Genomic DNA, 15,006 nt, shown 5'->3' on the forward strand with positions numbered 1-15,006 from the left:
ACTTATTTAGCTAGTACCTACATAGATCTATTTTTAAGTGGCATTAGTACAGTGGTGTCACGGTTAATTTTGAAGTACAGGCCTTCCTCATGACGATATTTATAGCCATGCCCAAAGCAAAAGCCAAAAACTCAGGCAGTTGTGTTAATCCATATCAAGAAACCAGTTGTAGCAGTTTCCATCTCCATCAGAAGCAAGCTAATTGCTCATTCAAGACCCAAATACTTTGTATTACAACAAGTAACAAATATATTGTTGCTGGGAAAATTCATTTCTCCCCAGCTACTGTGAGGATTGCCACTAAACTCAGAGGGAATAGGAAAAGCTATGGGGTAGTGGGGTTGGGGGTTGGGGGTGGGTGGGGTGGCAGATGAGATCAGTGTCCCTGTAAGCCCAGGCTCAATTACACCACCGCAACAGTGACAAATAGAAGTCTTGCCCATCTCTAGTAACATAGGGCATGAGAGGGAAGGGGCTAGGGAAGGGTGGGGAGAAGGAGGATCAATGGAGGTAGTCCAAACCAAAGAAATGGCACTTAGATAATTTAATGAAATGACAGAGGGATCAGCTAAATGCAGGTGGAGGGCAGGATGGTATTTCTTTAAGAAGTTATACCCAGCCATTAGTCTTCACACTTTCCCATTTGCATTAAAATATAGAAGCTAGTACTGCTCTTGCATGGACCCGTGGTTTAGTGTTTGTTGAGACGTCCGCTGGGATCCTTTGTGCCTTACACAGGCATCGCCTGCAACCTGTTTGTTCAGCCAATTTTGTGCAATGTAATGCATAACCACTTTCCATAAGCCGCACCACTGCCGAGCTCAGGTTGCATTACGTGATTGAACAGCCAAGCCCCAAGCAACGGAAAACAGTTTTACCCATGTTTGTGACAGCTTTGAAGTTAATGGTGTTTGCATTATGTAATGGATAATGCAGGTCCTTCCCGATTCGCCTATCATATAGGTTCCAGCTTCTTTTAATGTAAAGATGCTGGAAGCTTTCATCTCTGAGGGTTCTAAAACAGCAAGGCCTCCTGAGAGAAAGGGCAGGCATCAGAAAGGCAACTACTAATGTTCTGTTAGAAATGACTTCAGGGCCAGTGAAGTCCACGAGGAGACGATTAAATCTCTCCTGGCAGCTAGAGAAGGGATGTGAAGGAAAATCAAGCCAAGGGCTAACAATAGGCTCTGCCAAGAGGGCTGTGAAGAATTTCTGGCCAACTACACTAAAAAACTAATTAGAGTTGGATCTAAGGAGCCAACTGGAAAACCAGGACAACCATCTTCCTACTGTGTCTACAGCAGCTGAAAGGACATTCTTCAGCTGGGGTACAACAAAGGGCCAAGATTTAAGACCACTCACTGGCTTCTGCTCTGGTTATCTGCTGTGTCCAACTGAACATTTGTCTTTTGTTTTAAGAGTTTGGGCTAGTGAACAAAATGGCAGTTTTGTTCACGATAAAAGATTTACAGGACCAGTTTCCTATAAGCATGGATTACAAGGAGCGGGGTGGGTGGGCGATGGTCAATGACAAGTAGGATGTTCATGGGAACCGGCCCTTAAACATTAGCAAATATCTGAAGAAACAGAACAATGGCATGGATTGGGGCCCCCCACCTTGATTGCTGCCCTTCCTCCTGGCAGAGTAGTGATCAGATGGGAGAGAAGACCACCAATGTCTCTGTGGTGAGCAACAAGACGACTCTCTCGGTATTCGTATGTCTTTCCACAGATCTGGCTTGCCTTATTTTGCAAACAGACTCTGAATTTGAATGGCTGAACAGAAATATGGATCAGCCCTTTGACCAAAGGCCTTTAGCTTCAGGAACAAGGAAAGTTCCAGCACTGAAGGAAGGGGCAGGGTACCAGCTGCGATTTGGCTGCTATGTGTTGGTTTCTGCTTCTCAGACAGACGTTGCAGTCAGCCAACCCCAACTACTCAAGTCAGACTTGTAAATATCAATCATTTAAAGATAAACCAGGGTTAAAATGCCATTTTTTCATTAGGTGCTGATCCCTAGCACAGTGCTGTATTTCCCCCCCAAAACTTCACTTCAAGAATAAGGATTTTGAAACACATATTTTCACTTTTAAAAGTACAATACAGCCATCAGTGACTAAACAAGGGTGTTTTTCCCCAATATTATTGACTACAGGCTAGTGAAATGTTGTATATAATTACACAGCTCACAGGATGTCCTATGTTTTCCATACTAGAATGGATCTCCTACTCCCTCCTTCACACCACAGAACCATGCCAAAGGAGGGCATTGGCCAATCTGCATTCCATCTGCTTTAAGAGCTTTTGGTCACTGGGGAATCCCATATTTTTTTCTTCCCTCCTTCCAGGATTTTCTGAACTAAATATACAGGATTGCAGAAATCTGTTTTGCAGTGGCAGGATTTAAGTAGCAGGCACTTGAAGATGATCTGTAAGCACCTTGGTCACAAAGGGTGCAATCCAACATTGTAAATTTGCTGGATGAGAGGTTATAGGATTCTGCAGAAGCCCCACGACACTGGTAGAACCCCCCAAATACTTAGTGGAGCACATGGCCACCAGTGCCGGCCAAGAAGCCAGCTAAAGCAGGGTTGTTGCTAGCTCAGCCTCTGTAGCTGGCACAGTGGGAGCATTGTAGTATCATCTTGTATGAGTTTGCTGGGCTGTTGTGGTCATGTCTGCCAGTTAAATACTGGCTTTGTATTTTCTGCCTATGTGTCTTGCCCTCCCCTCCCAGGCGGAGCACACATTGGATACAGCGGCCATTCTGATGGCGGAGCAGAAGGGTATCCCCACTTTCCACCATAATGTGAGTATAGGGTTGTTCTGTAAAAGACCCTAATGCTCTAAATATGTAAAATAAGTAACCATCTTCCCCCCTGACTGAAATCTCTCTCATATGGGGTGGGCAAGATGTCATTTTATGCAGGAAGAACACTCAGATTCAACAGAGAATTGCTCAGGGACAGCAGAGCTGAAGAGCAGCCCATTCTGGCCTCATCCTGTCCCCCAGGAAAAATATCACAGAAAAGGGAAACTAACCTGGCCCCATACATCAACCAGAGAAAAGCTGCAGGGAACTAGCTTTACCCTTCCCTGCTACAAAGAACACCTCTCAGAAATTTTTAACTAAGAAATAGTGCCCGACTTTGCTTTTTTCCTTCTCCTTCTCATCCCTTTTCCTTTTTTGTTGCGTCTTTTAGATCGAATGCCTGTGTGCTGGGATTGTCTTATAATTGGTCTTTGTAAGCTGCTCCGGGAACATTATTCTCAGCTAAAGAACAGGGTAAAAAGGCTTTTAATAAATAAATTTGTTCAGCACTTGCCCAGAGATACAGTATTTGTTAATCAACAACATTATGAGTAATTTTCTTAGGTGGCAAAGATTTCATCCCCTTTAGGCATTAGCAATACTGAAAACACAAGAAGAAATGGAACGTACACCAGAAAAGTGCCACAGTTTATGACTACACTCCTGGGGAATCTTTAAACGACAATAAAGAACAACTAGTGCTCACCATGAAACTGCTCCCTCCCAAATTCTAATGTAGCACTAAAATGGTGCATGTCAGCAATAAAAATAAAACGTCTATGACATTTTAAATGTTATCATACTGTCACAGTGGAATAAAATTAGCTTGAAAAATGATCTAAAGGGATGTGATGCTGTTCATTTATGTATAACAGCAACAGCAGCAGTTTCCCTGTGTTCATAAAGGTTTCTCCATTAAATTTACCTCCAGTCAATAATTAGGAGTCCACAAATAAACCTAGGCAATTAAATCAATACTGTTGGGCAATTATGTTCTAGAGGCCAGGCTCAATGGCACAAGAAGACACTATATCAAACTTCAGTATTAAGTGATCTCATGTACTTTGCTGCAAGACATTTTACAAGGAAAAAAAGGAAGCACGGGCAGAGCAGGGGGTGCGGAGAGAAGAAGCCCAGCATATCACAAAACTGACATCAGTGTCTTGAATAGGATATGTAAATCATACATGGAGGTTCTGACTGGTGTAAGCCTCTTAGCATGTGCTCAGTCTTCACAGAAGAAAGTTCCCATATCCGCCAGCGTTTGCCAGGAATGTATTCTCCACAAAACTGACCGTGTGCATGCCGTAACGGCTCCTACAGAGAAGAGATTTTCCAATGGCTTCCATGTGGAGGATGCAGCATAAACTCCCACTCGTGGGACTTGGTTCTCATCCAGGCCTATTTCACATGGGAAAAAAATTCCTCCAGCAATCTTGCTTCAATGCAGGAAAAGTGTGCACCACGCATGTGCACTGGTGTGTGGGGGAGGAAAGATATATGTTTATTTTGCCATGTGTCCCACATGGTTGGAAACCATGGCAAAGACTTGAGATGTGGAAAATTTAAAGACCATATGTGTTAAAAGGAAACTGAGAAGCAATCCCTTTGGGAATTGTTAGAAACTCTATAATACAACTTGAAGCCTACACTATAAGACTGAGGTCCTAGATATACCGACATGGAAGTAAGCTCCACTGAACTCAGTGGAACTTACAGTACTTCCAAGTAAATAAGATTATGTTATAAATGGCTTAGAAGTCCTACTGATTTCAGGAAAAGTCTCCCCTATCCCACTCCTAAGTAATTGCACCCAAATGGCAACCTGAAACCTCTGCCTAATGAAGTTTTACTAATGGTGAGATGTTTTGGTTTTTTTTTAAGATATAGAGAATGAATCTTTTGCATTTGAACATAACTATTATGTACTGGTGCAAATGCAACTCTTGAAATTTCTTAACCATGATTAAGAGATCAGGAGTGGGAGATGAGATCACAACCGTATCACTCCCATCCCGCAACACCATCTTCCCTTTATCTTCTCTAGAGGTTATGTTACTTCAGCTTCAATGTTAATCATAGCTAAGCTAACGAGTTCCCCCCTAACTAGAGTTTCTAACCAGTTTCAAATCCTAACTATGAGGGAATTCTGTTTAGCATTAACCATTAGGAATATCAGTGGCAATGTAACACTTATCCAGAGTAAAGGTTGCCAAAAGTGTTTGAATTCGTGCCATGGAGTAAGAGGGGTGACATTGAGAAGATGGGGTGGGGGGAGTACTCAGTCTTGCTGCCAGAACCCAATCTCTTAACCACACTTAAGGAATCACCTTATGAATCAACTCTATGGGCCTGTTCAGACAACACACTAAGCCATGGTTAGACCGCTAACTGTTTTGCAGCAAATGGTTAGTGAAGGTGTTTAAACCAGGGTTATGTAGCCACCATGGTTAGGAATGGCTCACATGACATGCTAAGTCATGGTTCACACAACTTGCTAAGCCATAATATTTAGTTCAAAATGCTTAACCACCATGGCTTAGCACGTCATCTGAACAGGGTCTATAATGCATAATTCATGCTTCCTATATACTGATGAGTCACATTTCTGGGACTTCTGGACAAAAAACCTGTTGGAGCTCCTTTAACATAATGTGTTTTCTGATAACAGACTAATAGCAGCCGCCACTGTAATATTGGATGGTAGGCTTTGATCTTATGGTGAAAATGTGTACTACTTTTCACTGGGTGCCTAGAATTAGAATGAATCTTAAAAATACCTTTCAAATAATTTTAAACATCTCCTTTCCCTCTTTCCGGACAGAAATCACACCGGTATTTGATGCTAATTGCACAGCACGAAAATGCTATTTTTTAAAGGCAATTCTTCCCCAAATCACAGTCAAGCCATTAGCAAAATTAAAAGAATAAATATATTGCAGTAGGAAGAAGTTTCAAAATCCAGTTTATGTTGTCAGCCATCTTGAAACAAAAGCTAGCTATGACTAGAAAAGCAGGGCTCTCACCTGCCAATAAGCTGCCCTTGATCACTTACAAGAGGGGAGCCTCCCAGCAGACTGTGTGTGTATTAAAAAAAAAAGACTTGAAAGAGAAGAAAAAGTATCACACAGGTCACAGCGGCAGTCTCAATGGACCCCTCAGGGATTTCAACTAGTCTCAGCCTTGTCATCCTCTATGCAGCTTTCCACTCTGCCCAGAAAATGTCGATAGGAAAATGTTTGAGGGGCCTCTGGTGGAAATTTTTTCATTCTTTCTGCATTGACAGGATGCCAAATCAATATTTACTTCCCACTAACAAGCTGCTTGAGGTCTCAGTAGAAAATATTGTAGAGAATGCGGGAAGACACGGTAATAAACAGCTGTCTGGCTGTGAGGAAAACATGAATTGACTGGAAACAGGTCCATAGTAAAAGGTCACTGAAACCCATGAACTCCTCAGGTGTCCATATCAACTACTAACTTTAAAGGCACATAATAAAAAAATCTCTTTTCCTAAGACATATGAGGGAATGGATCCTTTTCTCTCCACCAAGGATATAGATGAACTCAGTAATTTAATTAATACGTTTGCCAAGATGTATGCTTGTCTCCCCAGATGTTTTATTTTCCATCTGAAAAGTTAGCTCAAACAAATGTGGTATTAACCTTTCCTCCATCTCATGCAAAGCCTCTAAGCCTAATAGAAATGAATGCTTAAGAAATACACTTTGAAAATACTAAAATATATTTTTTTAAAAAAAGAAATCAAAAGTGTTTTTAAAATGAAATTATATCTAACTATTCTTTACTTAAATCTGCACATGAACCTTGCAAATTAAAGTAAACTCTACCGAGTGCTCCAAAGCTATTCAATACGCCTTCTTTTCCCTCTACCTGGAGTAGGGAGGGTTAAGCAGAGACTCTTAGGTGCCAGTGTCATGATATTTTCTCACCCTTTGCCCTGTTTGACAAGCAAGGGATTATCAGAAACAGTAAACATATATACACCAGTTGCTGTGGATCATGGGCGAGACGGTGTAGTTGAACCCGTGCCCTGCTTGCAGATCCCTGGTTGACAGCTGGCTGGCCACTGTGTGACTAGAGTGCTGGACTAGATGGACCCATGGTCTGATCCAGCAGGGCTCTTCTTATGTTCTTATGGGTACACCCCACCTGGCAGGTAAGCCTCTGAGAGGGGAGCAAGACGTGACTTCTGAAGAGTGTTTGCCAGATGAGAAGTGTTGCCTTGAACACTGCTTTCAGCTTGGCCAGCACAACTTCCTAGGCAATTTCCTATTGTGCAATGGCAAATCATCACTGAGACTGTGGCATCATTATGATCACGCTTTTCTCAACAGAATGGTGTGTGTGTGTGTGTGTGTGTGTGCGTGTGTGAATGTGGGATAGCTGTCTGGGAAGCAGAGCTTTACATGCTGCTTTGATGTACCAGCTAGCCATCTCCCCAGGGGAGTTTTCTGAGTGTTTCTTACTCCTCAAATGTGAAAGTGGGAGATGGCTCCAGAGACATTTGCAATGGCACCTTTGACAATTTCTATTTTTCCAAAAGGTTGGGTGCCCACCAATAGGAGGAGCAGAGTGAAACTCTCCCACACCCCTTTGGGTTGGTCAGCAATAGATTCTTCCTTCTTGGAATCTTAGAATCCCTTCAGCTTAGCTTCCAAAGGTGAGTGATGACTGTAAGGGTAAGGTGAGGGTTAAACTGGACCTTGGGGCTGGCATGTCTTTTAATTTATGGATTTTATGGTTCCATAGGAAGGGAGATAAGAACCAGGCAGCTGTATGGGGGAGAAGACTGGAGCCAAGCCGATTGTAACTGTCCGCTTGTCCTTGAGTGATTAACCATCCCGGGCGGAGGTGTGAAGACATTCCGTGCATAAAGCTGAAGGGAGGGGGGAAGGAGTGAAAAGAATAGTATAAAGATCTCCCTGTGAAAGGAACAGGGGGTGTCGGCTGAGATCGGTCTGGGGTGACGTATGACTTGTAGTTATAGTTTTTAGCTTGCTTGCTCTGGGTTCTTACATACATATGCATGCTTTTATAGTTTTAATCTGCTAATCCCAGGTATTCCTACCCTTTTCCTAATAAATGGTCTTAAACCTCATATTTTGTGAGCTGTGAGTGTCTGTGCCTGGGGATCCGTGCTAAATCCAGTCAAGAAGCCAGCAGGTTGCTGGGCGCTCTTCCTTTACAATGACATCCTTCAAGCAGCTTGACTGGGGAGAATTCTCTACCCCATACTCTCCTGGCTGAGGCCCAGCATGTTTTTCTGGACAATGGGGTGTGAAGTCAGCTTCTCTCCCATTAAATAAACAATTGTCTTCCATCAAATAAACATTTTATAATTAATGCCATGGTTATAATTAATAAAGGGGGGAACTGAGTACCTGTCCTTCAAGAAGCTTCTGTAAGTAGCACATCCATTCTTTATCACTTTCATATTCCAGTTTCATCTGTTCCGTTTCCTAAAAATGAAATAAATATTGATGCATAACAACTTGTCTGTTTCAATGCGGAGGAGTTGGGATGACCACCCGATGGCAGCAAGACCCTTCTCTCTAGCAATGCTTGAAGAGAGAGAAGAGTAGGGAGAGAAGAGTTGCCTCTCCCGGGCAACATTCAAACGGTGCTTTCTTCAAGGCAGCCCCAACTGGACTGTAGCCTTCACCTCGGTGAAGCCCCACCACACCGTTAATGTGGATGTCAGCTCCGTGGCTTTAGCAGGCAAGTCTAGCAGGCCTGCACAACCAATAAATCAGCAGTCATGGAACTTTAATGCAAAACATGGTGGGTTGGTACATTAGCATTTTGGAGGGAGTAGGGTGGCTATTTGAGAGACATTCCTAAAGCTCTCCCTGCTCCGTGAAACAAGTTTTTGAATCCTAACCTGCATGTTTACTAGCAACGCTGCCTCATCATTGTTACTGCTATTATAAAACTGAAATATTAATAAAAATTAAATGAAATGAAATAAAACGTATATATTCCTTACGGGACCAAAATTTGGTTTAATGAGCAGAGAGGTTTCTGTAAGATCAAAACTTCTTCATTGATAAGGGAGTTCTGATGAAGGCAGGAATTCTCTTTAGGCAGGAGCGATGGCCTGAATGCCTTGAGATACGGGGAGGGTCTCTCTTGTATAGAGACAAGTATGAAGGCAGTTTCCCAGCAGGAGGGAGATTGGCAGGGTAAAAAAATGTGGGAGGGCAAAGAAGACATTCTGAAAGGGATGGATGAAAGTACAAACTAAGGAAGGCCTCATTAACAGCAGACTCCAGTGCTGAATTAACACTTCTCAGTAGAACGCATCTCGTCCGAACACCTGACAGTAGCGTACACTTGTTTCATTAGCATGTAATACTTCAAAGGAGCAGTGCTGCGACATAAAGTAGTACAGAGAATCCAGATCACTACAGCAGTAAGAAGGGACACGTACCTAACAGCCTAAAGGAATGAGGAAATGAGAAAACAAGATACAAACCTAATTCAGCTAACATCTGTACAACTGATTTTTATTACGTCCAGAATTGAGGTTGGGGGTGGGGAAGCTCACTTTTAATACAGGATTTTATTTACAATCTTTTGGGAAAGATTTATGTGGTATTGCGTTAATAAATAGCTCACAGGATTGTATACAGAGAGTTTTGTTCCTTTTACTATCACAGAATTAAGACTAAAAGGCTTAGGATGGTATTGCTTCTTGAAAAATCATACAGGGCTGTTACTTACTAGCTCTCTTAAAACTTCCTAATGGGAAACAAAACCTTTGTAACCTGGAAGTGTTGGAGATGCACAGTTTATATAAAAGGAAGAAAGTGGAGCACAGAGGAGAAAGGGAAAACACCAGATTAATTAGTTGCTTACTACGATAAAATATTAAAGAATAAAAAAGGAAATTTATAGGGTATTTAATTTTTATACCTGTAAGCCTGTTTTAAACGCAGCTAAGCCAATCCATACCAGCAAAATATCTGACTTTGATTCTTAGCCAAATCAAGTGTTAATAGAAACTTACTTCATCTTCTTCAACATCAAGTATATCATCTAAATCAGTCTTCGAAATATTAAGAATAGATGCTGCCAAGTATTGGGCCCGGTGAATAGACTCTTTGGAAATGCTGCCGCCACATTTTTTCTCTTGTTGCATTTTTTTAGTACATCTGATTTGTGTTCTCATCTCTTTCACGTTGTGCTGTAACTCAGTGGCCAATGTCTAATGAAAAAAACAAAAAAAACAAATGTAGTTATGATCAATACATTTCTAGGTCACCTTTTGACACATTTAGGGCCTTCAGGTGGTATACAGGAAATACTTGAAGGCATGGCTCCAGTTTTGGCAGAAGTCAGAATCAAAAGGAAGTTGGCTGTAAAAGAACACACACACACACACACTCCCTCTCTCAAAGAGTTGAGGCAAATCTAGCAACACTTCTGTTTGCTGGACATATATGTTAATACAGCACCATGTACATTGATGGTGCTATATAAATAATAATAATAATAATCATCATCATCATCATCATCATCATCATCATCATCATTGGAAAATAATGCAGTTCCGAATCAACTTTAGACAAACTTTGTATATTTATCTATGCAGTTCTACAAATAATAATCTTATTTTAAAAGAACCTCAACACCAGGCACTGTCCAGTAATTAAATTAAAACTAAGAAACACATGCTCACAAGGTTACAATTTAAATGCTGGATCCTATATCCAGAGCTGCCACAACTGTTACCCTCTCATTTGAATTTTCCCTAATTTTAGAACTGGCCCTCAAACTGTTTTTTCCCTGCAAAGTCCTCTTAAATCGTTGTTTTGTTTTGTTCTACAAATAAAAGTATATATGTAACTCATATTTTCATAACATAATTGTTAAAATCAGTGCATCGCCATCAAACCCACCACTGTATTATGAAAATCATGGGCCCAATCCAGGCCACTGAGTAGAGCCCCTTTGGCTGGTACATGTTTCTGGGGAAATTAGTAGATTTCATCAGAGCAGTATTATGCAGATCACTGGCCCTACGCCAGGGCCTTGCTAGCCTGTATGTTAATCCAGCCCTAGTGAAAACAGCCACCTCCATTTCTATCATCAGAAAAAACAAATCAAGGGCAGGATCAAGTACATTCTTGGCCTTTCCACAGACCACCTGAATGAAGCTCAAAGAGAGTAGTGGTCTGTGGACCCCAGGCCATGGCTAGACCAGGCCTATATCCCAGGATTGTCCTGGGATCATCCCTGTGCATCCTGATGACACACAGGGGATCCTGGGAGCAGGCAGGGATGGCCCCTCCATTTGCCTGGGATAATCCTTAGGCCCCAGTTTCAAATTTTAAACCTTGGTTCAATCCTGTGCATGTCTGCTCAGACACATCCCATTGCAGATAGGGATCATGTATTTCCCCCAGAAGTGACTTTTTTAACATGGGATTTAATTTTGACATAAAGTTAAAATACAGGCATTAAAAAGAACATACATAACACAATAAGATCACTAATTCAGAGGAGGGCAATAAGGATGATCAATGGTCTGGAAACAAAACCCTATGAGGAGAGACTGAGAGAACTGGGTATGTTTAGCCTTGAGAAGAGAAGGCTGAAGGGAGATATGATAGCACTCTTCAAATACTTGAAAGGTTGTCACATAGAGGAGGGCCAGGATCTCTTCTCGATCATCCCAAAGTGCAGGACATGGAATAACGGGCTCAAGTTACAGGAAGCCAGATTCTGGCTGGACATCAGGAAAAACTTCCTGACTGTAAGAGCAGTACAGCAATGGAACCAATTACCTAGGGAGGTTGTGGGCTCTCCCACACTACAGGCATTCAAGAGGCAGATGGACAGCCATCTGTCAGGGATGCTTTAAGGTGGATTCCTGCATTGAGCAAGGGGTTGGAATCGATGGCCTTACAGGCCCCTTCCAGCTCTACTATTCTATGAGTCTATGAATTAATGGAATAAGGAAACTCACTGATTACAGCCCTTAGTATATAGGGCCAGACTGTTGCACAATTAGAGTAAAGGTAAAGGTAATTGAATATTGAGAGAGTTTAGAAGCATAAATAATGTAATTCAGAAATAATTCTTCATTCAGAATGAGTTGCATTTGTGGTCAGTTCACATATTACTTTGTCTGATATGGAAGTATGACTGGTTTCTCAAACTGTATGCCTGCATCAAGAGAGGCAATGGCTTGATTTGCATGTAATGGGAATCCATTATGGGTGAATTACTCCGTGAGGTTTTCTGCCATGGCGGCAGATGCCATTTTTGAATATTCAAGCTGTGGCAGGGTGTGCCATGGTTTGTTATTATGTGCTAACCTGGGGAGGGTGGGTTGTTGCAGGTGGGGTGTTAACCACTCCAACAACCCACCCTTGCCAGATTCACACATAACGACAAGCTATGACGTGCCCTTGCTGCAGCTTGAATATTCAAAATGGCTGCTGTGACAAGAAGCCCTGCAGGGGAATTAACATGTGGTGGCTTCTCATTATGTGTGAACCATTAAACCTTACAATGTACATGCTGCTGTGAGCATCTTCTCAGAAAAGTTTACATGAGAAATGGTTCCCAGAAAGAAGTCAGTCCAAGAAAAGGCATAAAGTTACATTCTTGTGGCAATAGCATTATATACTACACTGAACAAACAGTTTCAGGCAGCATGCCCAATAACTTGGTATCTCCAGAACAATGACCCAATCTTACAATCCAGGACTCTGCCAAGGGGGTGACTGGATCAGGTTAAACGTCTTGTCATTAATAGGGCCTTCCCCAGACTGGTACCTTCCAGATGTGTTGGACTACAATTCTGAGCTGGGAGTTGTGGTCCAACATATCTGAGGGCACCAGGAAGGCAGCACTAGTAGTTATTGTCAGTGACAGCCGACTTTCCAAATCCAGAAATCCCTTTTTCCCTTCAGTGATGATGAAGGAAAGTAATGACGATGAAAGATCAAAATAGATGAAAGCTGAGGCAAAATATATTTTGATGAGTAGTTATGAGGTGGGAGGAAATCCCTGTGAAACTCTAGAGAGTGTTCTCTATTGTGCTGCTCAGGCAGAAGTTGAAAAGAACTAAGGAGATGTGTAAAGGCACAGGGTTCTCTGCTAGACAGCAGGGGCCAGAAGCTCTTCTAATTTTTGGAAGTTTGCACAATTCTATCTGCACAACTCAACAGAGACCAAAGAGAATAACAAGCATTCAACATGTATATGTTGGTGACAGGCTCACACACACAACACTCAAGAATAGTTACGGCCAATACTGCTGCTACTGGTTGCTTCTTAGCCTTCACACGGCACCTTCTGGGGTAGTCACCCCTCACAGCATCCTATGGATCTTCTGGGCCCATCAATGCCACCAAGGTCACCATAAAATTGCAACCTCCTGCACTGAAAGTAAGGAACTGGACAGAGTATTTACCTCACAGGGACAAAGATACATAAGCTTCCCTCTCTAGATCCATAACACTAGGTATCAATGCTATAACCAACCCACACTAGTTATCAATGCTGTAACCCAGCTCATCGATTTCAATGGTTCTTAAGCACCTCTAACTGAATACCAGTTTAAAGCCCAAATGACTAATCACCAAGCAGGACTTTAATAACTCACACTTTACTAGTGTTTTTTTTTTCCTCCTGTGCTGGATTCTCAGGGCAACTGTAAAGTTATCCCCAATGTTCTCCTATCATCAATGCCACAGGAGAAGCATTGCAGTGTTGAATATGTTTTTAATTTTGGTAGCAAATAATTAAATGGCAAAGAGTTTGAAGCCTTTACAATGGATGCTCACATATGTTTTAGAGGCTCATGATCTATTTTCCCACCAGAGTACTACAGAAGACAGAATTCCCCCTGTGAAAATCTACCAACCCAATCCTTCTTAAGTAGCTAATAAGTTCAATGCTGAGTATGTAAGGGAATGATCAAACAGTTTCACCAGCAGTACTAGCTCATACTGGTATGATGGAAAAGAGAGAGAACTACATAAATAACAGCGAATCTCTGTGTAGGTTTACAGTGATCACACCTGAAATATTCAGTCAGCCTTAACCAGCTGGCATTCAGGCATGATCAAAACAATGTATTATCTGTCAGCTGAAAGAGCTGGCTTAGTACTGGCAGCAAAATGGGAGCCAAAGTCTGATTAAAGAGCAAATAACTGGCTCATGATTTAAAAAAAAATGTAAGGAGAAAGAGGGAAGGATATATAAATATGTGGAAAGGGGATATATATATAGTCAAGGGTTCTATGAATATTTGGCAGTTTTCCTAATTATTTCGATTATACGTTGCTCTAAGAGATAAAGTGATTACGCATTTTCTTAACAAACAAAGCAGCAGAATGTTTTTTGTATGAGTGATTAACTTTTTAAATAGAGAAATGTGTTAGATTCCTCCCTCAGCCCTGAGTAAAACTGTTCACATCACAATTAATAAACATGACTCTTAACATGAGAATCTTGTGGCTTGTTGCAGCAAAGGTAGCAGTCCAAAGGAAGGCAAGGATGACAAAAGCAGGCCAGGCAAAAGGAAGGCAAGGGTGACACAAACAGGCCAGGTTTGGGCTATTTTACTCAGCATTGGGGTGGGGTCGCTTATGGGGGGAACCATCGTGATCATGGGAAGTCACAAACCAACCAAGGAAAGGAGCACCAGCCATTTCAGATTTCAGTAAGGTTTATCATGCCCTTCAGATTTCAGAAGAGATTAGGAGTAAAATGTGTGTGATCCATCAAGGTCCAGATCTCTACACTTGGGAACAGCCAGGTTTACTTTGCCCTAAAGCACTTGCATTGCCAACAGTTGTGCTTTCTACTTACTGCCCTTTCATGAAACCACTGGAAAGTCAGACCAAAGTGGTGGATGGACAGAGCCCTCTGCGGTAGGTTCCCTAGTACCTGTGGTAGGTCCAGGCTGATTCTTCTTAACTGAACTATTTGCTGTATGATGACCCCTTACAACAGAGATCCTGTTGCATTGGAAACCTTTTGCATGTATACAGTTAATATATGGGGCCATTTGTTTATAACAACAGCCACATGCAGAACAATCCTATGATCCCTGAGACAGATCCCCCCTCCTGAGGTTGTAGATACTGATCACCCCTTGGAGCCCTCTGGATTGCACTCTAAATGTACTGATGCAGTGAGCTGGCCAGAA

At 42.0% G+C, this 15,006-nt stretch overlaps 1 protein-coding gene across 2 annotated transcripts in view; it reads right to left on the bottom strand.

The window, feature by feature from the left end:
* The window catches only part of CNTLN (centlein), a 186,962-nt gene that overhangs the window by 3,677 nt on the left and 168,279 nt on the right, over nt 1-15,006 (bottom strand). For both annotated transcript variants that reach the window (XM_063129234.1, XM_063129235.1), the window contains 2 exons: nt 9,847-10,044; nt 8,219-8,296 (listed from right to left, as the gene is read on the bottom strand). In XM_063129234.1, the coding sequence (XP_062985304.1) occupies nt 8,219-8,296; nt 9,847-10,044 (276 nt within the window). The remainder of the gene's footprint in view (nt 1-8,218; nt 8,297-9,846; nt 10,045-15,006) is intronic.

The sequence above is a fragment of the Elgaria multicarinata genome, chromosome 6, assembly GCF_023053635.1.
Source record: "Elgaria multicarinata webbii isolate HBS135686 ecotype San Diego chromosome 6, rElgMul1.1.pri, whole genome shotgun sequence".
Classification (NCBI taxonomy): Eukaryota; Metazoa; Chordata; class Lepidosauria; order Squamata; family Anguidae; genus Elgaria; species Elgaria multicarinata.